At 58.2% G+C, this 27,787-nt stretch overlaps 2 protein-coding genes across 2 annotated transcripts in view; one reads left to right on the top strand and one right to left on the bottom strand.

Annotated features, from left to right (window-relative positions):
- Window positions 1-27,787, bottom strand: part of TOMM5 (translocase of outer mitochondrial membrane 5) — a 184,756-nt gene that overhangs the window by 15,910 nt on the left and 141,059 nt on the right. The gene's annotated exons all lie outside the window — the stretch shown is intronic.
- On the top strand, window positions 1,198-27,722 carry FRMPD1 (FERM and PDZ domain containing 1). The gene is made up of 17 exons (XM_054287593.1): window positions 1,198-1,241; window positions 1,359-1,488; window positions 1,897-2,056; window positions 4,522-4,624; window positions 4,696-4,741; window positions 6,422-6,529; window positions 14,115-14,210; window positions 15,868-15,993; window positions 17,673-17,792; window positions 18,113-18,249; window positions 19,658-19,784; window positions 20,002-20,097; window positions 21,245-21,427; window positions 22,437-22,584; window positions 23,637-24,269; window positions 25,147-26,153; window positions 26,424-27,722. Exons 1-17 carry the CDS (start codon window positions 1,198-1,200, stop codon window positions 27,720-27,722), a joined length of 4,563 nt encoding a protein of 1,520 aa, XP_054143568.1.

Here is a 27,787-nt window from a genome sequence, read left to right as displayed (position 1 = left end):
TGTATGAGGAGCAAAGTGCCCAGTGCCAGAACTGCTGAAGGGCTGCATTCCCCCCGTGTTCTGAGCAGGCTGGAGTGGCTCCCTGTGAGGAGCTCACCATCAAATGTGAGTTGGAAAGTGTGAGCTGGGGCAGTTCTAAGGCCTGGGAAGGTGCTGAGTGGAACAGGACCCGTTTTTTGTTGCGGCACATTTTTTTTGCTCCTCATTTCTGCGCTTCCAGCCGTCTCTGCTGTGCGTAGGTTCAGTCTCTGCTGTTTGTGTTGCAGCATGGAGCAGCAGCCCGCTGTCCCAGCATGTCCCTGAGGCACAGAGCGTCCAGCCCCAGCAGAGGACACCGGGGAGGAGGCCAGGACGTGCGGAGCTCCCGGGCTGGCCAGAGGCACCCTGTGAAAGGTGGATACAGCAGTTCTGGGAGTGAAACACAGGGAGCTGATTCTCCTCACGGATTCTGGCAGATAGAGGCACAATTTGTTTCTTTTTGTGTCGGGCTGTGCCCCAGCCCACGGTTGTTCCCAGGGCTGGAGCTTGGAGGGCTGGCAGTGGTGCATGGCAGTGGTGCATGGCTGCAGGGTAGTGCATTGCCCTGCCGGGCACGTTGCTGTGGTGTGCAGGTACCGCTGAGCTCTGCAGTTACTGTCAAACCAATTCCTGCTTTCACTGAGGACTCGTGGTCTGCCAGGCTCACTTTGTGGGTGGGAAGCTCACCCAGCCTGTGCCCCTCCAAAAGAAGCCCATGGAGCCATGAAATCCTTGGGAAAGGGATGGTGGCACCACTGTGTGCCATGGAAGGGTAACGCAGTGTGAGCATGACACAAGTGACCAAAAGCACCGGGCAGGGGAGGCCGGGTGAGCAGGGGGTGCCCTGAGTGTCACAACAGGTGTCACACTCTGCCAGAGCCCTGCTCTCCACAGCGTGCCAGCTGATCTTTTTGAGTTTAATATAATTTAATATAGTTTAATATAATTTAATATAGTTTAATATAATTTAATATCATGTAATATCATGTAATACCATGTAATACCATGTAATATCATGTAATATCTTGTAATGGGTTGTGGGTTAGTGTTGGTAGTGCTGAAAGCTGTCCAGAAGAATTCCCCAGTCACCGTTTCCCTGTGATTTCTGTCAGTTCCAGGTAAATGGGAGATTTGGAGACTAGCTTAATCCATACACGAAAAGCATGTAGAATAGAGCAAATGGTAGCAAAATGGCTTCATCGCTCTCGGGACAGCCTGCCCAGGTGAGTGGGGTCTGTGGAGGGAGCACCTTGGGGCAGAGGCCGCCCCTGGGGCTGGCGCGGCCTGCGCGGCCTGCGCGGCCTGCTCGCTGTGTCTGTCCTTGGGAAATGCGCTCACAGAAACACAACAGCGGCAGCAGTTTGTGAGCAACCCTCCTGGCTGCCAGGGGCTGCCGTTCCTGCCGTGCTCTGCTGGGGTTTTGTGAGGAGGAAATGCAGCATTGCTCCACTGGAACTGGCTCTTCCTGAAGGTGGGCTCGTGCTTCTCTCTGTGGGCCCGCGTTTTGGCCTGGGCTGCATTGCCAGGGACCCTGGCCCACGGCTGCTTTCCTTCCCTGGGGCCTGGGAGTGACATTAGGGTGGAGTGGACACAGAGTGGGCACAGAGTGGACATCCATGGGCTGAGTGGACGGCCCAGAGCTGCCGTGCTGCCTCGCTGGGTGAGGGTGCTGCTGCTCCCTGTGGGTGGAGGCGATGCCTTGTGCTGGGGCACACCTGTGTGACCTTCTCTCCTTCTGTGTGACCACTGGGCTGGGCTGACCTGTGCTCACAGCCTCCTGCAGAGCCCTGGGGCAGCCCCTGGGCAGCAGGCACAGCGTGCATCCTTGGACAAGCTGTCTGTGGTAGTGGCCTGTCTAACTGTGTGTTCTGGTGGCCCAGGGGCAGCGTGGCAGCGATGGACAGCGCTGGGGACAGTGCAGGGCAGCCCCCAAGCCGGGCCAAGGTGACGGTGACCGTGTACAAGGACCTGGTGCTGCAGCACTACGGCTTCGAGATCTGCCCTGGGCTGCCGCTGACCATCGCCTCCGTCACTGCAGGTGTGGGGATGACAGAGCACCAGGGGATGGAGGGATGGACGGACTGCAGGCAGGGCTGTGGGTTCTGTTATTGTGGGCATGGACAGACTGACTGCAGGGCTGTGGGTTCTGTTATTGTGGGATGGACAGACTGACTGCAGGGCTGTGGGTTCTGTTATTGTGGGATGGATGGACAGACTGACTGCAGGGCTGTGGGTTCTGTTATTGTGGGATGGACAGACTGACTGCAGGCAGGGCTGTGGGTTCTGTTATTGTGGGCATGGACAGACTGACTGCAGGGCTGTGGGTTCTGTTATTGTGGGATGGATGGACAGACTGACTGCAGGGCTGTGGGTTCTGTTATTGTGGGATGGACAGACTGACTGCAGGGCTGTGGGTTCTGTTATTGTGGGATGGACAGACTGACTGCAGGCAGGGCTGTGGGTTCTGTTATTGTGGGGATGGACAGACTGACTGCAGGGCTGTGGGTTCTGTTATTGTGGGCATGGACTGACTGCAGGCAGGGCTGTGGGTTCTGTTATTGTGGGATGGATGGACAGACTGACTGCAGGGCTGTGGGTTCTGTTATTGTGGGATGGATGGACAGACTGACTGCAGGGCTGTGGGTTCTGTTATTGTGGGATGGACAGACTGACTGCAGGGCTGTGGGTTCTGTTGGTGTGGGGATGGACAGACTGACTGCAGGGCTGTGGGTTCTGTTATTGTGGGATGGACAGACTGACTGCAGGGCTGTGGGTTCTGTTATTGTGGGATGGACAGACTGACTGCAGGGCTGTGGGTTCTGTTATTGTGGGATGGATGGACAGACTGACTGCAGGGCTGTGGGTTCTGTTATTGTGGGATGGACAGACTGACTGCAGGGCTGTGGGTTCTGTTGGTGTGGGGATGGACAGACTGACTGCAGGGCTGTGGGTTCTGTTATTGTGGGATGGACAGACTGACTGCAGGGCTGTGGGTTCTGTTATTGTGGGATGGACAGACTGACTGCAGGGCTGTGGGTTCTGTTATTGTGGGATGGATGGACAGACTGACTGCAGGGCTGTGGGTTCTGTTATTGTGGGATGGACAGACTGACTGCAGGGCTGTGGGTTCTGTTGGTGTGGGGATGGACAGACTGACTGCAGGGCTGTGGGTTCTGTTATTGTGGGATGGATGGACAGACTGACTGCAGGGCTGTGGGTTCTGTTATTGTGGGATGGACAGACTGACTGCAGGGCTGTGGGTTCTGTTGGTGTGGGGATGGACAGACTGACTGCAGGGCTGTGGGTTCTGTTGGTGTGGGGATGGACAGACTGACTGCAGGGCTGTGGGTTCTGTTGCTGTGGGCATGAGCTGCTGGCTTTGGTTTCTGTTGGTGGGAGAGCCCTGAGCTCGCCCCCAGGGGCACCAGGACTTGTCCCATCTCCCAGTCTGGGGCCAGTGTCAGTGTCCCCACGTGTCCCTCACCTGTGCTCTCTCACTGCTGGCCTTCCTGATGCAGAGAGCTGCTCAAAGTCCTTCCTAGTGTTTTATCTGAAATTCAGAGGAAGAATTTAATCTTATCTCAGAGAATTTCATCTTACTCCACTGTGGCCACGGTGATCTGAACAGACCCTGGGCTTTCAGCCCTGTGACACAGGGCTTTGCTGCTGGATGCAGGCAGTGCTGAAATCAATCAGATTGATATTTAGCTATAGAAGGTGATGGGTGCAACTCAAAACCTCTCATTCTGAGTTGTTTTTTTGTTTGGTGGTTTTGTTTTTTTTTTTTTTTAAATGTGTGCAGAAAACCACGCAGTTTTCACCTGTTGTTGTGGGTGTCTGCCCTCTGTTTGGGGGCTGGCTGGGCTCTGGGCCAGGTCAGGGACCGTCTGTCACTCCCACTTCTCTTTGTGCCCCTTCCCATGTGGAATTACCTGAGAGCTGTGGGGAGTACGAAGAGAGTTTTTTCTGCTGCGCTTCTCTCTTCTCCTAATCAGAAAGAACCAATATTTTACTAAAGATGAGGCACAAAGAAACCTGCCCTTCAGTTTACTAAACCTGAAACACAGAAAACCTGTCCTTCTGAGCCTGCCCTTTGCTGGTGGGACCCCATGGCTGCTTGGTTCCCAGTGTGGTGGGCTGTGACAAGGGGACAGATCCTGGGGGGTTCTCCACGGGCAGAGGGAGGCTCAGGTGGGGGGACAAGGACACAGACAGGGACACACCAGGTGGTGTCAGCCCCCAGTGCCCTTCAGCCCCTTTTATTTTGCCAGTCAGCTGGTTCTTGAGGGCAGCAGGTGCTGGGAGGTGGTCTCGGAGGGTTCCTGCAGCGTGGTGGTGATCTCAAAGGTTTTCGGCGGGGTGGTGCTGATCTCAGAGGGTGATTGGGGTGATTTCTGGCTGTGCTGTTGATCTCAGAGGGCTGTTTCCACGGGGTGAGCAGCTCCTTGCCCTGGCAGGCGGTCGGGCTCCCCGTGCCTCACCCCGCTCCGCTCCGTTCTGCAGGGAGCACAGCTGACGGCAAGCTGCAGCCCGGGGACCAGCTCATCATGATCAACTCCAGCACGGTGGAGGGCCTGTCGGTGGAGCGGGCCGCCAGCCTCATCAGGTGTGTCACACACATGTCCCCGTGTCCCCGGGGCCGCGGTGTCCCTGCGCTGACCGTGTGTCCCTCTGCAGGGACGCTGGTGATGAGCTGCTGCTGACCGTCCTGCGCTGCACGGCCGTGAGTGACCCTTCCTCAGCTCCCCGGGCACGGGCAGGGGTGGCTGGGCTGGCAGGGGCTGGTCAGGGCCACGGGGGTGCCCTGAGCATCCTTGGTGCCACAGCCAGCCCTGGGCAGGGTGGGCAGCGGCTGCGGCAGCCCCAGGTGCGGTGGCATGGGCGGCAGCAACGGGCTCTGCCCCATGTGTCCTGCTGGGCTCTGGGATGCCCAGAGGGCTCGGGGCCGCCTCCCAAATCCCGATCTGTTCCCCTATCTCCTGCCCCCAGGGCAGGGTGGGGCTGAGGCAGGCGACACAGGCACAGGTGAAGGATTCGCTCTACCTGGAGGGACACTGAGGGGCTCTACTGCTGCTCTGGGGGACCACCATGCTTTACAGGGTGTTTGTGCAGGGTTCCTGAGCACACCTGAGCCTGATGGACCGTACCATGGTGACAGCAAGTGTCCATGTCCTTGGTGACAGCAATCCCATCCTTGGTGCCCGTGGGTGGTTTGCAGCACTCCAGGCAGCCCAGCAGGGCAGGCAGGGTCTGTCCATCACTACCAGGCTCTCTGTGTGCTGGGTTGGGTGCAGCCCAGTGCCATCCTCTGTTCTGCGGGGTCCCGGTGTGGGGGGGACACCTGGGCACAGCAGCTGGACCCCGTGCAGTGACAGTGGCAGAGTGACACTGGCACTTGGCACACAGTGTCCGCTGGCTGCAGCAGCTGCCCAGCAGGTCTGCCTTGGTTTGGAAAGGCAGGAGTCTGCTAAGGAAGGCAGGAGCCTCCCCTGAAATGGAGACTGTAAACCCTCCCCACCCCTCCCAATTGCTATAAATTTTAAATTAAGGGGCTTTCAGGCAAAAATATGGGAGCAAGAAATAACTGTTCTTTAATAGGGAAAGGAAACAAATAAAAGGATAAAATGAAAAATGCAGTACACTAGAACAACAGTGACAGAGTCAGAACCCAGCCTGACACCCTGTGGGTCAGGGTGTTGGTGGCAGTCCCATTGGAAATGTGGCTGAGCCCTCCTGCAGTGTCAGGGGTGGTTCTGTTGGAGCAGGGGGATCTGCAGAGAAGGATGTGTTCTTCCTCTGAAGATCCAGTGGGAGGAGAGACAGCTGCTGTTCCTCTGGGGAATCCCGTGGAGAAAGCCGTGCTGGTGTCTCAAAAACCTCTGGATTATATCTGGGTAGCAATGCTTGGCTCCTCCCCCTGGATTATATCTGGGCAGCAATGTTTGGCTCCTCCCTCTGGATTATATCTGGGTAGCAATGCTTGGCTCCTCCCTCTGGATTGTATCTGGGTAGCAATGCTTGGCTCCTCCCTCTGGATTATATCTGGGCAGCAATGCTTGGCTCCTCCCCCTGGGCGGAGCATCTCACAATGGGATGTTATAGTTCTTATCAGCCATGCAGTGACATTCAATAGTCTGTTATCAGCAATGTCCCCTCCCGAGGGAGGTGTGAATGTGGTCACTCAAAGAGAGAGATAAGGCAAACTGCCCACCTGACAAAGGTAATCTGCCGTACAGATGGTAATGGCAAACATCCTGCATTGCAATCTGGAGCAAGGTGCGAAGGGGCCGGGAGCCCAGGGGCTCCCTGGGACGCCGCTCCAGGTGTATGCGGGCAGCGCAGGTGAGCAGCCCCGCATGGCCCGGCGCTGCCCTGCCCCAACCCAGCCCCGCTGTCGTTGCAGGGCGGCCCGAAGTCGTCGTTCCTGACCGAGGAGAAGAGGGCGAGGCTGAAAACCAACCCGGTCAAAGTGCGGTTCGCGGAGGAGGTGCTGCTGAACGGACACTCGCAGGTCAGCGCAGCGCGGGGCTCTGCCCGGGCGGGGGGCTCAGGCTCGCTGTGCCCCCTGCCCTGCCCTGGTCCGGACAGGCGCTCCCTGCTGCGGCCGGGGCTGATCGGGGCGCGGAGGAAGCACTGGCACCTGCGGGGCTTTGCCTTGGATGTGCTTGCTCGGATTAATGGTGTTATAAGTTATCAAATCGTGAGCCAAACTTATAAGAAAACTTAGCAAAGATTTATTAATTTGTCTGTGAGACCGAAGTTCGGTTGTCGAAACCACCACAGCCAAAGAGTCAGCGTCGAGCCCGGGATTGGCGCTGGGTGAACACACGGCTCTGACCTCCGAGCGTCAGAGTCTCCCCAGTTCACAAATGCGGCCTTGCTCAGCGAGCTCCTCGGGTTTATCCTGCCCGAGGCAGAGATGACCGAATGTTCTTTGTGTCTCTTCACATGCATAACCGCAGCTTTGCATGTGCAGAGGTGGACAAAGGCTCAGTCCAGGTGTCTGATGTTGTCAGTCGACTCCGGGGAAGCCGTGTATTCACATGTATCAGGGTGGCGCCGTCCGGTTATCTCGACAGATGTGATCGTGGAGGCGATAATCACTCTTAGGTGGGCCCGGGCGACCCGGGGAAGCCGGTGATTATTGTCCTGGAAGCTTCTATTTTTACGTTAAAACTTCGATGTTTATCTTAACGTGCGTCCGGGAACTAGATGTATATGAATAAGACACTGCTCCCGGCCAGGAGGGTCAAAAGACATGGTTTGGATTTTACAATATTTTATAGAGTAATAGCATGAATTATCTCTACCATATACTACAGTGGGAAACACCGCATGCACTGCCTCTGTCCCGCTGCCGTCGGAGCTCGAGCCATCCCTTCGGCAGGGCGGGAGGCACTGTGCTCCGCCGAGGGGCTGATGCCTGCATGGGGAACCTCGCCGAGGTGTGGGCAGGACGAGTCCCGCCCCAGAGGGGAGAGGAGAGCACTGCTGTGTGTGCCAGGTTAACGATGTGCCGCTGGAGAGCTGGGCTGGCCCTCCTGGGCACAGGCACTGGGCAGGGGCTGTGTCACTGCTCAGGGGCTCTGTCACTGGGCACAGGCACAGGGCAGGGGCTCTGTCACTGCTCAGGGGCTCTGTCACTGGGCACAGGCACAGGGCAGGGGCTCTGTCACTGCTCAGGGGCTCTGTCACTGGGCACAGGCACAGGGCAGGGGCTGTGTCACTGCTCAGGGGCTCTGTCACTGGGCACAGGCACAGGGCAGGGGCTGTGTCACTGCTCAGGGGCTGTGTCACTGGGCACAGGCACAGGGCAGGGGCTGTGTCACTGCTCAGGGGCTCTGTCACTGGGCACAGGCACAGGGCAGGGGCTCTGTCACTGCTCAGGGGCTCTGTCACTGGGCACAGGCACAGGGCAGGGGCTCTGTCACTGCTCAGGTGCTCTGTCACTGGGCTCTGTCACTGCTCAGGGGCTCTGTCACTGGGCACAGGCACTGCTCAGGTGCTCTGTCACTGGGCACAGGCACTGGGCAGGGGCTGTGTCACTGCTCAGGGGCTCTGTCACTGGGCACAGGCACAGGGCAGGGGCTCTGTCACTGCTCAGGGGCTCTGTCACTGGGCACAGGCACAGGGCAGGGGCTCTGTCACTGCTCAGGGGCTCTGTCACTGGGCACAGGCACAGGGCAGGGGCTGTGTCACTGCTCAGGGGCTCTGTCACTGGGCACAGGCACAGGGCAGGGGCTCTGTCACTGCTCAGGGGCTCTCAGGGGCTCTGTCACTGGGCTCTGTCACTGCTCAGGGGCTCTGTCCCTGGGCACAGGCACTGGGCAGGGGCTGTGTCACTGCTCAGGGGCTCTGTCCCTGGGCACAGGCACTGGGCAGGGGCTGTGTCACTGCTCAGGTGCTCTGTCCCTGGGCACAGGCACTGGGCAGGGGCTGTGTCACTGCTCAGGGGCTCTGTCACTGGGCACAGGCACTGGGCAGGGGCTGTGTCACTGCTCAGGGGCTGTGTCACTGGGCACAGGCACAGGGCAGGGGCTCTGTCACTGCTCAGGGGCTCTCAGGGGCTCTGTCACTGGGCTCTGTCACTGCTCAGGGGCTCTGTCCCTGGGCACAGGCACTGGGCAGGGGCTGTGTCACTGCTCAGGGGCTCTGTCCCTGGGCACAGGCACAGGGCAGGGGCTCTGTCACTGCTCAGGGGCTCTGTCACTGGGCTCTGTCACTGCTCAGGGGCTCTGTCACTGGGCACAGGCACAGGGCAGGGGCTCTGTCACTGCTCAGGGGCTCTCAGGGGCTCTGTCACTGGGCTCTGTCACTGCTCAGGGGCTCTGTCCCTGGGCACAGGCACAGGGCAGGGGCTCTGTCACTGCTCAGGGGCTCTGTCACTGGGCACAGGCACAGGGCAGGGGCTCTGTCACTGCTCAGGGGCTCTGTCACTGGGCACAGGCACAGGGCAGGGGCTCTGTCACTGCTCAGGGGCTCTGTCACTGGGCACAGGCACAGGGCAGGGGCTCTGTCACTGCTCAGGGGCTCTCAGGGGCTCTGTCACTGGGCTCTGTCACTGCTCAGGGGCTCTGTCCCTGGGCACAGGCACTGGTCAGGGGCTCTGTCACTGGGCTCTGTCACTGCTCAGGGGCTGTGTCACTGGGCACAGGCACAGGGCAGGGGCTCTGTCACTGCTCAGGGGCTCTGTCACTGGGCACAGGCACAGGGCAGGGGCTCTGTCACTGCTCAGGTGCTCTGTCACTGGGCACAGGCACAGGGCAGGGGCTCTGTCACTGCTCAGGGGCTCTGTCACTGGGCACAGGCACAGGGCAGGGGCTCTGTCACTGCTCAGGTGCTCTGTCACTGGGCACAGGCACTGCTCAGGGGCTCTGTCACTGGGCACAGGCACTGGGCAGGGGCTGTGTCACTGCTCAGGGGCTCTGTCACTGGGCACAGGCACTGGGCAGGGGCTCTGTCACTGCTCAGGGGCTCTGTCACTGGGCACAGGCACTGCTCAGGGGCTCTGTCACTGGGCACAGGCACAGGGCAGGGGCTGTGTCACTGGTCAGGGGCTCTGTCACTGGGCACAGGCACAGGGCAGGGGCTCTGTCACTGCTCAGGTGCTCTGTCCCTGGGCACAGGCACTGGTCAGGGGCTCTGTCACTGGGCAGTCTGCCTCGCTGTTGGGTGTGACAGTGTTCTCAGAGTGGCAGCTTGCCATCCATCCCTGCAGAGGGTGTCCACAGAGCATCCACAGCTGTGCCTCTGTCGGGTGAGCTGCCAGGTGAGCTGCCAGGTGAGCTGGTCGCAGCTCTCCAGAGGCTGCTGCAGACCCAGCACAGAGCTCCTGCTGCTCCTGGAGCTGAGCTGGCTGCCCACAGCTCTGCCCACGGCTCTGCCCCTGCTGGTGTCCCTGTGGCACAGGTGACAACTCCTGTGTCCCCCCCAAACTGTGAACAGCTCCTGAACGTCTCCTGCTCCCTCTGGGTAGCTTTCTAAGCTCCTGGGGGCCAGCTGTGAGTCATTAGCTCTGCCGATCTTTCCTTGTGTCTTTCAGAATGAAAAACCCCAGCGGCCAAACTGCCCCTTTGTGCCCCCTGCTCATCAGTGCTGCTCACCTGTCCAGGTCTGGCCAAGCCTTTCTGCTTGGCAGCAGTGGCAAACCACCTGCTGGCCCTTTCCCTTCTCCCTGCCTGTCTGCCTGTCTGTCTGTCTGCTGTCCCTTATGGCAGGAGGAACTCCCTGGTGCAGCTCAGACCCTCCCAGGGCAGGGTTTGCTCCCTGTCCCCTGCACACAGGTGTGCTGTGGGTGTCACCTGCCTGGGGGACCCCGCTCCTCCTCCTCCCCGCAGGGCAGGGCCGGGCAGAGCAGCTTGGGCTGTGCCCCCAGAGGTGCCCAGTGTCCCTCTGGACCCGGGGATCCTTCCCCTGCACCCAGGCCTTTTGCAAATCCTGCTGGGATTTGGGGTTCATTGCAAAGGGCCAAGTGCAGGGCCCTGATGGGAGCTGCCTGACACAGCTCAGAGAAGGCTGACAGAAAAGAGGGGGAGAGAGGGTGAGAGGGTAAGAGAGTAAAAGGGGTAAGAGAGCAAAATTCTCATTCCAATACAATAAATTCTCTTCTGTGTTGAATATTCTGATTCTCACTAACCAATCCAGTACAAGATACAAATCCTACAGCATTTCCATACAGCCTATAAGAATCATTACATTACCACACTCTGTTACATGTTAAACCCTACAAACTCCTCTTTGGGCCCCTTCTGCCAAGCTGCAGGGTCTGCTCTGACCCTTGGGCCTGTCTTCAAGCAGAGGGTGTTGTTCCATCAATAGGGGATCACCTTCAGCCGGCCACACCATTGTTTTCCAGTTGTTCAGTAACTGAGGGATCTCAAAGCTTGCTTTCATTTCTATCTCGCTTATAGTTTCTATATTCTCAAAATCTTTTGCCAGGCAATCATATTTGTAAGGCTTTCCCGTCTCATCTTCCCCAGCACATGGCAGGGTGGGTCCCAGTGGGTCTGGGAAAGGACCTCTTGTCATTGCCTAAAGAAGGCACCTGTGGAGGGAATGCTGCACCCCGAGCTGCCCTGAAGCCTCTGCCAGCATTGTCTGAGCTGATCAAACCTCTGCAAGTGCACAGCAGGGACACGGTCAGTGTTTAGATTGCCATTAAATTAATGACAGCACAAAGGCAGGAAAATTAATTCAGGTGCTGGGGTCCCTGGTGTTAGGTTCCCTTTTCGCCATCTGGATGTGTAACCTGTTTTGAGCAGTGAGGTATTAGCACAAAGGAAGGGTAAATAAATTTGTTGCATATTTATGATTCCTTTCTGGAAAAGCACTCTGCACCACGGCAGCCGTGAGTGCTTTAGGGCCGCTCTCCTTTCCTGGGCTGACGCACTCAGGCAGCCAAAATGGGCATTATGGCCCTGAAAGGCGTGCAGCCTCCAGTTTCAGTAAATATACCCCTCTTGTCATCCTAATGGAGCAGGGCTAAGTGATCCTTGCGGCTGGTTCTGCAGCTGAAACCCGACCCTGCTGGCTGGAACATGAATTGTTCATGAGCCTCGCTGCTTTCCTGCCTTCTGCGGGCCGCTGATGGGTTCCACATCCCGGGCAGTGCCCCGGGGACAGCGTGGGCCGGGGCACGGGAAGGGCACGGGAGATGAAGGGTTAACTGGGAGCAGCCCCTGACAGAAAGAGAGGAACCTCAGGGGGCTCTGGTGTGGTGTTTGTGGGGACCCCCGTGGCAAGAAAGGATGAATTTGACTCCATGTTCTTAGGAGGCTGATTTATCATTTTATTATATCTAATTGATATAATAATTATAATATAATAATAGGATGAATTTGACTCCATGTTCTTAGGAGGCTGATTTATCATTTTATTATATATAAATGATATAATAATTATAATAATATGTTACTATATTATATTAAAATATATATTAAAATATATAAAAATATATATACTAAAACTATACTAAAGAATAGAGAAAGGATACTTACAAAAGGCTTAACGACATACTAATGAAAACTTATGACTTTCTCCTCAGAGTCTGACACAGCTAAGCAGTGATTAGTCATTAAGTAAAAACAATTCACACGTTGGATAATCAGTCTCTTCAACCACATTCTAAAGCAGTAAAACATGAAAAGAGCAAATAAAACAATGTTTTCCTTTTCCTCTGAGGCTTCTCAGCTTCCCAGCTCTCTTACCACCCTCCCTAGACAATCGATGAATTACTAACTCTCCAGCTATGGTTTATCAACCTAGTCACAAAACAACTAATAATACCCCTAGACAAAAAACGACACAAAGGAGCCCTAATTTTAACATCCCTCATAATCTTCCTCCTACTCGTTAACCTTCTAGGACTGCCACCCTGCACATTTACCCCAACCACCCAACTATCTATAAACTGAGCCCTAGCCTTCCCCCTGTGACTCACCACCCTCCTAAGAGGACTGTGAAACCTCAACCCCACTAATCCCAGCCCTAATCCTCATGGAAGCAACAAGCCTGCTTAGCCCTGGGTGTACCCTAGCAGCCAGCGTCAGAGCAGGGCACCTCCTCATCCACCCCTGAGGGTGTCCTGTCCCGTGCCAGCGGTTTGGGACCCGTCTCAGACACTCTGGTGCCATGCCCTGCTGCTTTGGGAGGTGCCAGTGGAGCGATACGCGGAGCGAATGAACTCCACAGCCAGATACCGTTGTGAAGTGGGGATGCATGTCAGCACCCGGCACAAGCGAGACAGCTCTTGTGAGAACTTGTGCCCCGAGCCTCGGGCTGTCCCGCGTCTTTATTCACAAAGGTGTTCCATGTGCAATGCATTGCACAACTTTGCCATGCATGTTCAACCCCTGGCCCCTCGCCTCGCCTGGCAATCAGATCCACGCCCTTCTGGGCACGCCTTGTTTGCTGTGTGCGGGTCTCTGCTGGTCTCTGAGGCTGAAGATTGTGGTCTTCCTCAGGACTGAACTTTTGAACTTTTCTCCTTTGCGCATGCACTTTCGGTCCCTTGGTGCTTATCTGAGTAGTCTGTCGGCCTTGATTAGCTTGGAGACAGAGGAGTTCCTTATCCGGGCTATTTGTATCTCTTGGTCTTCTCTGGTATTGTTCTTTATGCAAGAAACTTCAGAAATTTGCATTTTCCTATGCCCTTTGTACTATGGCAGAGGTTTCTTAAGTAAAAAGGTTAAAATTCAACACATAGTTCTACAGGCTAAACTTTAAATGCTTAATTCATATTGCTAATTCAAGCGAGCTCCAAAAATCTCTATTTCACCAGGGTTGCAGGTGCCGGGGCAGGGCTGGTGGAGGCAGCGCTGTGTGTTTGCCAGGCAGCAGAGATATTCTGGCTGAGGGTGTCCTGTCCTGTGCCACGTGTTTGGTACCCATCTCAGGACACTCGGGTGGCATCCCCTGCTGCTTTGGGACGTGCCAGGGTTGCAGGTGCCGGGGCAGGGCTGGTGGAGCAGCGCTGTGTGTTTGCCAGGCTCCTGTGGCATTGAGGGGCTGCTCTCAGCCTGGGCACTGCTGGCTGATGATGGCAAGATGCCTTTTACAGGACACATGCGGAGATTGCTCTCCTTAAAAGCCACATGTACTTCTGGGAACTCCAGGTCCCTTTTTATCCCCCTCTCAAATACATCTGCGTACAGTTTCACAGTAGGTTCATACATACTCATTTTACAAATTTCAGTGACATTTGCTGCTGGTTCTTGTTTATCAGGAAGAATTCCTAGGTCAGGCTGGCCTGCTCTCACAGCAGTCTCTGTCTCTCTCTATCACCCTCTGTCTCCCCCCTTCTCTCTGTCCTTCACTGAAGCAGTTTCCCTGAGCCTAGGCCTTTGCAGTCAGGCTACATAGCTGTGTTTTCCAGCCACAGACCCAAAGATGTACATTTCACCTAAATCAGAACGGATTTCTGCTCTGGAGAGTTTTGCTCTGTCTCAGAGCCATCATCAGGAGCAAGCCCTGATCATGTGCTGGGGGAAAGGGTTGCCAAGGCAGAGGAGGGTTTTCCTGGCCTTGCAGAGGCAGGCAGAGCAGCTGGTGCTGCAGGCCGGGTGCCCCAGGGTGCAGCTGCTGCTCTTGCTCTGCAGGGCAGCTCCCTCCTGTTCATGCCCAACGTGCTCAAGGTGTACCTGGAGAACGGGCAGACCAAGGCGTTCCGCTTTGAGAGCAGCACCACGGTGAAGGTAAGGAGCTCTGCAGGCTGCTCCCGCCCCCCCAGCCCGACCCACCAGCTGCAGGCAGGGCCCTTGCAGCCCCCCAGCTGCACTGAGCACTGCTGGCTGGGCTGGTCTGTGAGCTGCAGCCCCGTTCTGCGCTGTAAGGATGCTCCCTCTGCAGACACGAGAGCTGATCCAGCCCCTCAGGTGCCAGAGCAGCACACAGGGAATGATCCTCCTGAGCAAAGGGTGATCCTCCCTCAGATCACTCCCCTGACAGCACAGTGCTGCTCTGCAGAGCCGTGCACCCAGCCCTTCCCCAGCTGCTGTGCTTGGACACAGCCTTGCACACCCCCAGCTTTGCTGGACTGAGCGTTGCAGCTGCTCAGGGTTGATGCTGGACGTGGTAGGATTTGGCCATGGCCAGTGGCTGGAGGTCATAAATTACCTAAAGGACAGCTGGTGTCCTGCACAGTGCAGATGCTGTGGGAGAGACTCACGATGGACAGGCGTGCTGGGGCTATCAGGCTGAAAGTATATTAAAGGGAAACACAAAGAGATTTCATTTATCCAGCAGTGAAAACTTTCCTCAGAAAAGGAGGAGTTTGTCTAGCTCCTTCAAGCTTCACAGAACCACTGTGGTCTCAGGCAAGTAAGTGTCTGCAAGTCTTTTGACTTGCAGGGTCTAGAAAAATGAAGTAGTGAAATAAAGCAAGGAGGTAGAAAGGAAAGGAGAGTTGCAAAGAGATATTTGAATGCCTGTTCCCCAAGGGTTTAATTTCTAAAGGATGGATTAGCTCTTCGTCTTTGGCTTGAGTTGCTCAGCTCTGAAATGGAATAAGTTTTCCCAGTTTTTGAGAGCAGCCCTCACAATTGCCCTCCAGAAATATCTAAATGAGTGAAATGCTTCCCAAGCCAGGTGTTTCCTGAAATTCCTCTGTGTTTTGAGACATCCTGGCTTAAAACTGAGGTGAGTCAAACGTTTTTGCTTGGCTCAAAAGGCTGGAGTGAGCCCAAGGGCTTCTGTTTCAATTTGTGCTCAGTCAAGCCTGAGGTGATATTTTCTTGTTGCCAAAAGTGAACCTCGTTACTTCCATAACAGTTAGAATGTTGACAGAATTCTCTAATACAAAGTGAAACACCAATTTCAGTGAGATGTGGTAGGATTTTTACAATTCCAGTCTCAAATTCTTGTTTATTGGAGAGAAGTGTTCTTCACAAGTTCCTTCTAGTTTTTTTTTTTTCACAAATCACAGAATCACAGACTGATTTGGGTTGGAAGGGACCTTAGAGACCAGTTCCAAGCTCCCGCCTTGGCAGGAACACCTCTCACTTGCTTCCAGCCTGGCCTGGGACACTTCCAGAGATCCAAAAGGTTGCAGAGTTCTAGAAAGCAAGAACGACAAACACAGCAAACACCTGGGGTGTTTCTGTCGCTCAGGGGGGGCAGAAGGTGCTCGCCGCCCCCCAAAGCTGTGAGAGTGAGGCAGCTCAGCACAGGCAGCTCCAGAGATGGGTCTGATTCCTGCGACACCTTGGGGTCTGCAGCTGGCGCACCTTGTCCTGGGTGGTGGTGCTGTGCCTGTGTCTGCCCCTGCAGCTCTGCAGGCCGGGCTCGGGCGGTGGCAGCCCTGCAGCAGCGCTGGGGCCCAGCTGAGCTCTGTGTGGCCCTGTGCCCTGCCAGGACATCGTGCTGACCCTGCAGGAGAAGCTGTCCATCCGCAGCATCGCCCACTTCGCCCTGGTGCTGGAGGAGCAGTACAACCTGGCCAAGATCCACCTGCTGCACGAGGAGGAGCTCATTGCTCAGGTGAGCAGGGCCCCTGTGCGTCCCACAGCCCCACTGCAGAGCGGGCAGCGAGGGCACGGGGGTCACCAGAGGGGTAAACCCTTGTGCCCAGCGCTGCCATCCACCTCTGCCATGGCGTTCACACCCCACGCCCCAGGGAAGGCACTTTGGGAGCAGTGCCCACACACACACAGCAGCACCCCTGGGCTGGCGTTGCCTGGAGAGCAGCGGTGGGTGACATCCTTTGTGCCACCTGTTACATCAGCCCATCTGCAGAGGGCTGCTTGTGCACGGCCTCTGCGCTCACAGCTCCCTGAGCGGCCAGAGCATTCACCCCAGCAGGGGCCGCTGGGTTAAATTAAATCCTGAGCCAGCACCGGTGTCCTGTGAGCCCCCGGGGGGCTGCTGCCCCTGCAGGTTTGTCAGGGGGGCCTGCTCAGCTGCCCCAGCTCGCTGCTGCCGGGCGTGTTGGGTGGCAGCCGCTGCAGAGGGTCACACGGGGTGCCCTGAGTGGGGAGGCGCACACAGGGATCGCCCAGCCCCAGCCCTGCCTCGGGGGCTGGTGTCTCACAGCACTGGGCACACGGGTCAGAGGATTTCTGCTGGGCAGGATGTGCCCAGAATAAAATGTGCTGATGGATAACTCAGAGCCTGGACATTGTGCTGACATTATAGGGATGATTCAGGGTCTGTTTAGGGCTGCTGTGTCTCGTGACTGTGCTCCAAAGCAGAGCAGGCTGCCCCTTCCCCTGCTGTTATCACACAGCCCCAGAGCCTCTGTCCTGGTGACGCTGTGAGTGTTTGGGATCAGCAGGTGTTTAAGTGAGGCCTTGCTGCCAAAGGGCTTCTGGGCTATTGCAGGCAGAAGAAAAAAACAGAAGAAGAATCAGAGATAAAGTTACAATCACGAGCAAAGTCTCCTTGTGTTTGTTCAGGACAATCTTCACGATTCCCCTGCCTGTGGGGTTAAACCATTCCTGTGGGTTTGCAGAGCAAAGGCTCCTGGTGCACTCTGGAGGGAGGGATGGTGGTCTGTGTGGGAGCATCAGGCGTTTGGGATGGTGGGGATGGAAGGAGATGAGAGATCTCTGAGGCCAGGTCAGGGATTTGGGGTTTATTGCACAGGGCCTGGGTGCAGGGCCCTGCTGGGAGCTGCCAAACACAGCTCGGAGCAGGCTGAGAGAAGAGAGGGGGAGAGAGGGTGAGAAGGTGAGAGTGTAAAAGGCGTAACAGATTAAAAGGGGTAAGAGAGCAAAAGGGTAAGAGTGCGAGGTTCCCATTACAATAACATAAATTATCTTCTGTGTTGAATATTCTGATTCTCACTAACCAATACAGTCCAAGATACAAATCCTATAGCATTTCCATACAGCCTATAAGAATCATTACATTCCCACACTCTGTTACATTTAAACCCTACAAACTCCTCTTTGGGCCCTTCTGCCAAGCTGCAGGGTCTGCTCTGCCCCTTGGGCCTGTCTGCAAGCAGAGGGTGTTGCTCCATCAATAGGGGATCACCTTCAGCCGGCCACACCATTGTTTTCCCGTTGTTCAGTAACTGAGGTATCTCAAAGCTTGCTTTCATTTCCGTCTCTCTTGTAGTTTCCATATTCTCAAAATCCTTTGCCAGACAATGATATTTGTAAGGCTTTCCCGTTTCATCTTGCCCAGCAGTGTGACCCCCTCTCTCTCTCTTGCAGGTGGTCCAGAAGAGAGACTCTCATGACTACCGCTGCCTCTTCAGGGTGTGCTTTGTCCCCAGGGACCCCTTGGACCTCCTGCAGGAAGACCCAGTGGCCTTTGAGTATCTGTACCTGCAGGTGACACTGCGGCTTGGGTTCTGTCCTTGGGAATCCCTTCTCAGCCCTTCCTCATTTGTGCCTTAGACCAGAGCGTGCCCCAGAGTGGCTCAGCTGCATGGAAATGCAGAGCACTTAAAATCAGGGCATTTCGATTCAATTTGCCTCGAACTCTTAAATCAGCTTTACCAACTAAGTCAGGTGTATCAGAGATAAAGTTACAAGCACGAGCAGAGTGTGTGCTGGGCTGGGGATGTCCCCAGCTGGCTGCGTGGCGCTGCGCCGTGCCGGCAGCCTTGCTCCGTGTTCCCGCGGGCCTGACTGTGCTGTGTTTGCCCCAGAGCTGCAGCGACGTGCTCCAGGAGAGGTTTGCAGTGGAGATGAAGTGCAGCGTGGCCCTGCGCCTGGCTGCCCTGCACATCCAGGAGAGGATCTCAGCCTGCGCCCAGCCCCAGAAGGTGTCCCTGAAATACATCGAGTGAGTGCCCCCTGCTCCCCTGCCACCGAGCCCAGGGACAGCCGGAGCGCCCCAAAGGGGGGCTCAGCTGCTGCACAGGAGGCCAGAGGGGACTGAGCCCCTTGGCTGGGCAGGGTGGCCTGGGGGCCTCCCTGTCCTCAAGCCCTGCTTCTGAAGGGCCACTGATATAGCTGAGATAGAGGCTTCATCATCAGAAGGTGATAAGACACTTTATTATTAGAACTCTACATATTTTATAGAAATAATGGTGTATGAAAAGATACTTCATTATCACGAATCTACAGTTTTTACAGAAATAATGGTGGATTTAAGATTTGATTGGCTTTTAGGAATTTTTTTTTATACTATTGGTGAGCTATGAATAGTGCACTCTGGAGAACCATATTTATAAACAATGGTTACAGAAAGAGAGATAATGGTTTGAATTTGTTCTTCTAAGTTTCCCACAGCTTCTACACAGCTGGCCAGGATTTTCCTGGGAGAGCCATGTTTCTCTCTGTTCAGAGGATATGTAATTACTGCAAATCCCAAACCCCCGGACCTGCCTCAGCAGTGCAGGCAGTGAACTCCTGGGTGTGTCCCGAGGCACAGGGAGGCTCTTCTCTGTCACAGGGCCAGGGCCCTGAAACTGCAGCTCTCTCAGGCAGTGATGGTTACCCGAGCTGCTCCTGCCAGCGCTGATTGCAGTGTCTGCAGAGAGAGGGTGTAATCGCCGGCGCATCTCTGCATCCGCCAGAAGCAGCCCAGAAACGCCTCCTTTGGGCAGTGTGGAGTACTGGCATCTGTGGGGAAATGACCAAACAATGCTTTCGGAAGGGGCAGGTGTGCTGTGCTGCACGTTGGTGCTCCTGGACTGCTCCTGCCCCAGAGGGACCCCGCTGCAGGCAGCGGTGATGAGCTCCTTGCTAATTACCGGGCCCTGTGTGGTGGCCAGGTTAATTACCAGGCCCTGGCTGCCTCGTGTGCAGCCAGACGTGCGCAGCTGTGTGCAGGGAGGGGCAGCTGTGCTGCTCTCACCCCACAGGTGTTTAATGCCCGGGCTGAGCAAACTCCAGCAGCACACCTGGCCCACGTTTTGGGTGCAGGAAGTGCTGCAATGTCACAATCCTGTCACCCAAGCAAGGTGCATGCACGGACAGACTGTCCGTCCTGGGGACGGCGAGGGGACAGGGGGACTGCGCTGCTCAGGCAGGCTGTGAGTTCGCTCCTGTGAAACCAGGTGAAACCATGGCCATTCTGCAGCTCAGAGTGCACACTGTGCAATCCCCCCCCGACCTGCAGGGGCAGAGAGCACTGAGTTCCAGGGGGTGCCACAGCCCCCCAGGGCTGCCCGGTGCCCCTGCCCTGCCCTGTGCCGTGGGGCCAGCGTGGCTGGCACCCCCTGTGCTCCCTTCCCTCTTCCTGCCAGGAGGGACTGGGGAATCGAGAACTTCATCTCGCCCACCCTGCTGCGGAACATGCGAGGCAAGGACATCAAGAAAGCCATCAGCTACCACCTCAAGAGGAACCAGGTGCTGCTGGACCCTCGGCAGAAGGTAGTGTGTGATCCCCACTCAGGTGTGCCCTCCCCTGGGCTGCTCTCTGCCCCCACGCTCCCTGATCTCCCTGTGCTGTGCTTGCCATGGGCTGTGTGGGGGCTCCGTGGGCACCTCTGTGGGCACACTGAGCTGGCTGTGCTGGTGCCAGGCTGTGTGCCTGCTGCAGGGCCTGCAGAGCCTGTTTCTGACCCTGCTCCCTCTCTTGCCCCCCAAGCACACACTCAGCGCAGCCCAGGTGCGCCTCAGCTACCTGCAGATCCTGGGGGAGCTGAAGATGTACAGCGGGATGATCTTCAATGCCACCATGATGGTAGGAGCTCTTTGTGAGTGGGATTTTCAGTGCCACCATGATGGTAGGAGCTCTTTGTGAGTGGAATTTTCAATGGCACCACGATGGTAGGAGCTGGTTGTGTCGGGAATTTTCAATGCCACCACGATGGTAGGAGCTGTTTGTGAGTGGGATTTTCAATGCCACCATGGTGGTAGGAGCTGGCTATGTGTGGGATTCTCAGTGCCACCACGATGGTAGGAGCTGTTTGTGAGTGGGATTTTCAGTGCCACCATGGTAGAAGGAGCTGTTTGAGAGTGGAATTGCTTTGGACATGCAGTCCCAGTGGCCACAGTGCCTCTCCCTGCCCTGGGATGCCATGGTGGGTGTTGGTGAGGGGCTGTGCTGGAGAAAATCAGTTTAATCCCACTGAAGTCCACAGCACAGACCGGCCTGCAGAACAGTTTTGCACTTTTTGTGGTTGGAAGCTGTCACTCTTGCTCTTCAGATAAACCCTGTCTATCCTTTGTGTGTTATAAAGTGCTTGGGAAATATGGGCAGGCTTCGAACTCCTGGGAAAACACTGAAAACCCTTAAATCTTGCTGTAAAAAAGAACTTTTCCCTTTCTCTGAGAGGTTTCTTGGGTTGTTGATTTTTCTGCCTGTCCCCAGCTGGGTCTGTGCTGAGCTGCAGAGCACAAGCTGTGTCACACAGGGAGCTGAGCCATGCTGGGGGGCACCCATGGGTCCCAGCAATGCTAAACTTCACACCTACCTGCAAATTGAACAATTTCTGCCAGGTTATATGTGCATTAATTCATTTTCCATTCAGTGCATCACTTTAACAAAAAGCACTGACGTATCTTCCAAGCCCAGAAACGTCTTTGTGAGGTTTCTACCTTGCAGCAGGTCTCGCTGGGTCCATATGGGGACACCGTGACAGTGCCCACCTGCTGCCAGCCCCATCCCTGGGTGCGCCAGGTGGCTGCTGCACCCCTGGCGCCTCGGGAGGCTGCTGTCCCTGTGTGGGGAAAGGGCAGGGAGGGGGCTGCTGTGGAAGGAGGGTCAGTGCTGGGACCCCACAGGAGCTGGGGGGCCGAGGGGTCCCTGCCCAGGTGTGACCCGTGCCCAGGTGTGACCCATGCCCAGGTGTGACCCGTGCCCAGGTGTGACCCGTGCCCCTGTGCAGCTGCAGGACCGGGAGTCGTACGTGGCGCTGCTGGTGGGCGCCAGGCACGGCGTGAGCCAGATCGTGAACAGCAAGCTGAACATCGCCAGCAGCCTGGCCGAGTTCCCCAGCATCAGCAGGGTGGAGCTCAGCGAGGACTCGGAGCGCGTCAGCACCGTCAAGATCTACCTGCAGGACCTGAAGGTGAGCGCACCTGAGGGGGCACCTGCGCCATCGGCTCTCCTCACAGGCCAGAGGAGTTCTCGGCGTCTCTGCTGCTCATAGTGACCCCAAGCTGTGTTAGAAAGTCTCTTTTCCCAGCCCAGCACTCAAAGGAGGAGTCAGAGCTCTTCATTTCTCAGTCTCAAGGTTGTTTATTGTTCCTTGTCTATAAAATTCTTTCTCCTGCCCTGCCCAGGTCCCTCCAGCAGGACAGTCAGAGGCACTCTGCCTGCCCCAGGGCAGTGTTACCTTTTTATACTAAAAACTACCTGTACAATATTTACAGTTACTTCCCAATACCCATCACCTGTGTTAGACACTGAGCTTCTACTCTAAAGCAATCTAAAAGTGCCAACATCACCCAGAAGATGGAGGCCAAGAAGAAGGAAAAAGGACAAGGCATGCCCAAATTCCTCCATCTTGCCCCCTGAACCCCATTCTAAAAACCTCAAAAATCTATTTTTCACCCCATGACAAACTATTATTCTACTTAAACTCTCTTGACTTGTAATTCTTCATACAAGGTTGGTGATTGTTTTTTTCAAGGGCTGAATCAAAGGCACAGGGGTCTTGGGCTCTGTGCCAAGGTCTCTGATCCCCCCGGGCAGGGGCTCGAGCCCTCCAGGGCAGCCAAAGGGATTTCCTGGGTTCCAAAGGGGAGTCACCAGGATAAAAGGCTTAGAGCAGACTCGGCAGGGAAACCTCATAGGAAGAACCAAAAAAATTACTAGAGAGAAGTGATTTTTCCTGCTGAGGAAAAGTGATTTTTTTTCCTCCATCAGTGAGACACAGCAAAGGCACAAAAGGCTAGAAAAACAAATTTCTCTTCTTTGTGCCTCCTTGTATGAGACAGAGGGGGTGCCTTGTCCTTGTGCAGCCTGTTCCTGCTGACTGTGGTACAAACAATGTTTGTTTATTCTAATCTATATTTGCTTATTCTAATCTTCTTTACTCTTTTTTTCCCCACACCTCTGAAAATAAACCAAAAAAGGTGCTTACTCTGCTGCTGGAGTCAAACAGTGCAAAGGACCTCGTGTGCCTCATCGCTGGCTACTACAGACTCCTTGTGGATGCAAACGCCTCCATATTCACCTGGGGAGAGAAACAGCAGCAGCTGCACCGCGTCTCAGCTGAGGAAGGTCCGTAAAAACAGCCTTATTGTGGCACAGGGTGGGGAGGAACGGGTGCGTGGCCCAGCTCCTGCAGCAGCAGGCCAGGGCTGTGTGATGAGCTTGATTGAGGCTGGACTGGATGGTCCCAGAGGGCTTCTCCAGCATTCAGGGTGCCCTGGCTCTGTGAGAGCTGCAGGCTCGTGGGCACCGAGGGTTTGGGCTCAGCTGGCCTGGCAGCTCTGGCGGGCTGGAGAGGGCTGAGAGCACCCGCAGCTCCATCCCCAGCCTGCCCTGGGCTCAGAGCACCCACAGCTCCATCCCCACCCTGCCCTGGGCTCTGGGGGCTCAGAGCACCCGCAGCTCCATCCCCAGCCTGCCCTGGGCTCAGAGCACCCACAGCTCCATCCCCACCCTGCCCTGGGCTCTGGGGGCTCAGAGCACCCGCAGCTCCATCCCCAGCCTGCCCTGGGCTCAGAGCACCCACAGCTCCATCCCCAGCCTGCCCTGGGCTCTGGGGGCTCAGAGCACCCACAGCTCCATCCCCAGCCTGCCCTGGGCTCAGAGCACCCGCAGCTCCATCCCCACCCTGCCCTGGGCTCTGGGGGCTCAGAGCACCCACAGCTCCATCCCCAGCCTGCCCTGGGCTCAGAGCACCCACAGCTCCATCCCCACCCTGCCCTGGGCTCTGGGGGCTCAGAGCACCCACAGCTCCATCCCCAGCCTGCCCTGGGCTCAGAGCACCCACAGCTCCATCCCCAGCCTGCCCTGGGCTCTGGGGGCTCAGAGCACCCCCAGATCCCTGTGCCCCTGCCCTGAACTCCGGGAGCCGCTCTGAGAGCACCCACAGCTCCATCCCCAGCCTGCCCTGGGCTCAGAGCACCCACAGCTCCATCCCCAGCCTGCCCTGGGCTCAGAGCACCCACAGTTCCATCCCCAGCCTGCCCTGGGCTCTGGGGGCTCAGAGCACCCGCAGCTCCATCCTCACTCTGCCCTGCTGGCCGGGGGCTCTGATGCCCCCGTGGGGATCCGCGGGTCAGGCTCTGCCCCAGCCCGGGCTGAGCGGCTCGTTTACACGGCAGGCTATGAATCCCGAGGCTGCAGCGACTCCGAGGGCTCCTGCGAGCCGGGTCCGGGCTCGGAGCGGCGCCCGGGGAGCCCCGCGGCGAGCAGCGGCGCGGCACCGGGAGCGGCGGAGCCCCGCGGCCCCGCGGCGAGCGGCGACACCGGCGGCGACAGCGCCTCCGAGGCCTCCGATTCGGCCAACGCCGAGAGCCGCGGCTGCAGGACCAGCGGCTCCAGCGACTCCGCGGATGCGCTGGAGGAGGATGAGGCGGACGCGCGCCCTTCCTCCCGGCCGGGGCCGCTGCGGTTCTGCACGCCCGCCGTGCGGGACACGGGCGGCTCCGAGAGCGGCTCCGAGCCGGGGCGCGCCGCGGGCAGCCCCGCCGGCACGGGCGGCGGCACCGGGGACGGTTCCTGCTGCCCGCAGGCGCGGCCCGGTGGCGGCCCCGCGGGGCAGGGCCAGGCTCCGGCCCCGCCGCCCGAGGGGAGCGCCAAGGGCAGCCGCGGCCGCAGCCCGGGCTCCGCAGCGTCCCCCGCCCCGGGGACAGCGGGGCGCGGCGAGCCCGTCCTGCGGCCGCCGCCGGGGTTCGCCGATTCCAGCTCCGAGGAGGAGTTCTACGATGCTGCGGACCGGCTCAGCCCGCCGGCAGGTAAGGGCGCAGCGGGTCCTGCTGCAGGGCTGCGGCGCTGCCTGCTCCGTCCCCCTGCGGGCTGCCCTGCCTGCTCCCGGAGCTCCTGCGGGGCTTTGGAAGGCGCTTTGAGCCTCCGTGCTCTGCAGGCCGCTCCTCAGCGCCCTTACGGTGACATTGCAGGGGGACTCGTTATCATGTGCAAACACACGGTGCTGGGAGAAGTCAGTTTGCAGTAGTTTCAGTTTTCAGGCATTCTGGAATGTCCCAAACCTGTAAAGCGTTGTCACATGAACCCCCCGAGATCAAAGGTGTGCTCAGGCCAGAGGCTGGGTTCAGAGCTTGGTCAAGGATTCATTTTCTCAGAAATGGGAGTATTCCTGTTCCTGAAGCAATCAGCTCTTTCAGTATTAACAGAACCTCTTAGGAATGTAATTCATGCCGTTGGAACAGTTTTGGCTTTGATAGTAATGCGCAGTCACTGTACTGTGTTCAGGCAAAGCTGTCACTGTGGAAATTGTTACCACCTAAAAATCCATCTGGTGCCTTCTGGCCGTGCTTCTCCTTGGTGATGTGCCTACAGCTGAGGGCAGTGCTCTCCTGGGGCTGCTGCTGTCCCCAGATTTACCTGGCGAGTCCCAGCCACACCTGCCTGCAGGTGAAGCTGCTCCCTCATGCCCAGATCCTGTACCACACACCCAGGCTCTGCCTTTTCCTAACATTCCACTCCCCACGAGAGATCATTTCCTTTTGCTCTTGGGAACCCGGAATTGCTGCTGGACTTTTGTGCCTGTGATTCCAAGGCTGTGCCAGGAGCTTTTTGGGCCCTGTGTGTAGGTGTGAGGGTATTCTGCTGCCCGGGATGACTTGCTGATTTCTCTGTTTTTCTTGCCATCAGGCTATGATGCAGCATCCTGGGAGGGCGCAGGGAGCTCCTCCTGCATCCCAAAGAGGCTGAGGTGCTACAGCTTGGGGGAGAACCCCTCGACCACGGAGAAGCAGGGCCAGGAGAGGGAGCTGACCTGCAGCAAGAGCCTGAGGAAGAGAAGGTCCTTCCTGAAAACTGATTACACCTCACAGGTCAGCTTCCCTGCAGCTGCCCCAGGCTCCGCACAGCGCTGCTGCTCCTGGCCACCCGCTCAGCCCTCGGCAGAGGACACGGGGAAGGACGTGGAGAGGGGGATTCCTGCAGCCCCCCAGGCCCAGAGGGACACTGCTGGCACAGAGCCCTGCTCTGCTCCGAGGGACACGCAGCCTGGCACCACGGGGACAAAGTCGGTGATGGAATGGCTGGTTTCCTCCCTTCTGGACATTCACCCTCCCGGTGGCCAGGGTGGGGAGGAGGAGAGCAGCCTGCAGCCACAGCAGCCGCCTTTGCTGTCCCTGGAGCCCCTTCCCCACAGTGCCAGGGGAGCTGCCCGGTGGAGCTGCCCAGGGGAGGCAGGTCCCGGGTGCGGGAGCCACGAGAACCCTGTGCCCACTGCGGGCTGGCAGAGCCCAGTGCCACAGGAGGAGCGGGGTGAGGTGGTGCCTGCCCGGCACAAGGCCGGCGTTGTGCCCTCTGCTGTTGTGTGCCCTTCTGACGAGCTCCTGCTGCTGCCACCGGCTCCTGTGCCCAGCACGGCCCCTCCCCGGGAGCTGGCCCAGGGGCAGGGGCTGCTCCCTGCCAGGGTGGAGCCGTCCCTGGCTCCCTGTCGGGAGAGCAAAGCCCATGGCCAGAGCTGTGCCCCTGACAGGGGCGCTGCTGATGGTCAGGGCCATGGTGGGAGTCAGGGCTGTGCTGATGGTCAGGGCTGTGCCCATGGTCAGTGCCACGCTGATGGTCAGTTCCACGCTGACAGCCAGGGCTGTGCCCATGGTCAGTGCCATGGCGAGGGCCAATGCCATGCTGATAGTCAGGGCAGTGTCCGTGGTCAGTGCTGTGCCCATGGTCAGTGCCATGGCGAGGGTCAGTGCCATGCCCATGGCCAGCTCCATGCTGACATTGAGGGCAGTGCTGATGGTCAGTGCCATGCTGATGGTCAGTGCCATGCCGATGGTCAGTGCCATGGTGACGGTCAGTGCCAGGCTGACAGCCAGGGCCATGCCGATGGTCAGTGCCATGCCAACGGTCAGTGCCGTACTGACGGCGAGCTCCGTGCTGACATCCAGGGCAGTGCCAGCAGCAGCTGCGAGGGGGCCGTGTCCCGGGCCGGGGGCTGGCAGGGGGTGAGCAGGCAGAGCCTGCTGAGGGTGCCCGAGGGGCACACGGGGCTCCCAGACACAGCCCAGCTCCTGGCAGGCTGCAGCAGCGCCCCGGGGGCTCTCACCCGCCTCTCCTGGCTGGCACTGGGCGTGAGGCCAGCCCCCGTGTCACACAGCCTGCAGGACAGGGCCAATGTCCCCCTGGAGCCCCGGGGCTGTGTGATGCCCAGCGGGTGCAGCGGGGCCGGTGCTGGTGGCAGGAAGGCGCCCGCGTCCCCGGCAGCAGGAGCAGGCTGTGCCGGGGAGCTGGCGGGCAGCTCGGGGCCGGGTGCGGGGCAGCCCGGGGATGCAGGGCGGCCGAGAGGTGCGGGGATCGTGGCGCGGCAGCAGCCGCAGCCCGCCCGGGCTCCCCTTGCCTCCTGCCTGCCTCCGGCTGCAGGGCTCTCCATCTCCCCGGTGCCAGCTGCCCCGGGGACAGGAGCAGGAGGCCACGGGGCTGTAACACACTCGTTCCCCTGTTTTAACCCCGAGGAGGGTGAGCAGACCCCTCTGTCCCCCGTGCCACACGGGCTGGAGAGCTGCGGCTGCCGCCTGCCCTACATCAGCTGCTTCCCACAGCCCCACAGCCAGGGGCAGGGTGAAAGCAGCCCCCCCCAGCTGCCAGGGCCCCTCACCCGCTCCCCCTCCAGCAGCTGCAGCCTTGCCAGGGCCCCCGGGGGCGGTTTGCGCATTGCCGGGGGCAGGGCAGGGCAGCAGCCGCCCCTCCGGGCGCTCGGGCAGCTGCAGCAGCAGGCGCGGGCCAGCCCCGCGGATCTCTGGCGCTTCCTGGCCTACACCGTGGAGCTGCAGCAGGTTGTGGGGCAGCTCTGCGGGAGCCCGGCCGCCCACCGGCACCGCCAGTGCGCGGAGCAGGGCGCGGAGAGCAAGGGCGCCCTGGGCTGGGCTTCCCAGGACCTGCTGTCCAGCTGCCAGGCGCTGCTGAGCGCGGAGCAGCCCCTGCCCGAGGTGCAGTGCGCCCTGAGAGCCACCTTCGACCGCCTGGTGCAGCTGGCAGTGACCTGCTTCCAGGTGGCACACTGCCAGCACTGCGGGCAGCGCCAGCAGGAGCTGGGGGCGGCGCTGGGCCGCGTGGTGGGCACCTACCAGCGGCTGGTGCAGGCCCTGCAGCAGCAGCTGCACGGGCAGGTGTGCCCCGAGCTGGGCACCAAGCTGCTGGCCCGCCAGCACATGGCCCTGGCCGCTGCCATCCTCTGCCTCCTGCAGCAGTTCAGGGCGTCCCCGAGGCTGTGATGGGGGCACCGGGGGGCACAGAGCCGCGTGTGTGCCCTCTGCCCACCTCAGGCTGTCCCCCAGGC

This window comes from Melozone crissalis, unplaced genomic scaffold (assembly GCF_028551555.1).
Source record: "Melozone crissalis strain CALT ecotype California unplaced genomic scaffold, PUWL_Pcris_2 ptg000060l_1, whole genome shotgun sequence".
Taxonomy (NCBI): domain Eukaryota; kingdom Metazoa; phylum Chordata; class Aves; order Passeriformes; family Passerellidae; genus Melozone; species Melozone crissalis.
The sequence above is the reverse complement of the archived record's forward strand: the minus strand, read 5'-3'. Positions and strand labels throughout refer to the sequence as shown.

Coding starts and splice junctions, on each gene's coding strand:
- FRMPD1 (XM_054287593.1), top strand. CDS start 1,198: ATGGTAGCAAAATGGCTTCATCGCTCTCGGGACAGCCTGCCCAG. Junction 22,585..23,636: donor CCGCGTCTCAGCTGAGGAAG/GTCCGTAAAAAC, acceptor TTTACACGGCAG/GCTATGAATCCCGAGGCTGC. Junction 24,270..25,146: donor CCGGCTCAGCCCGCCGGCAG/GTAAGGGCGCAG, acceptor TCTTGCCATCAG/GCTATGATGCAGCATCCTGG.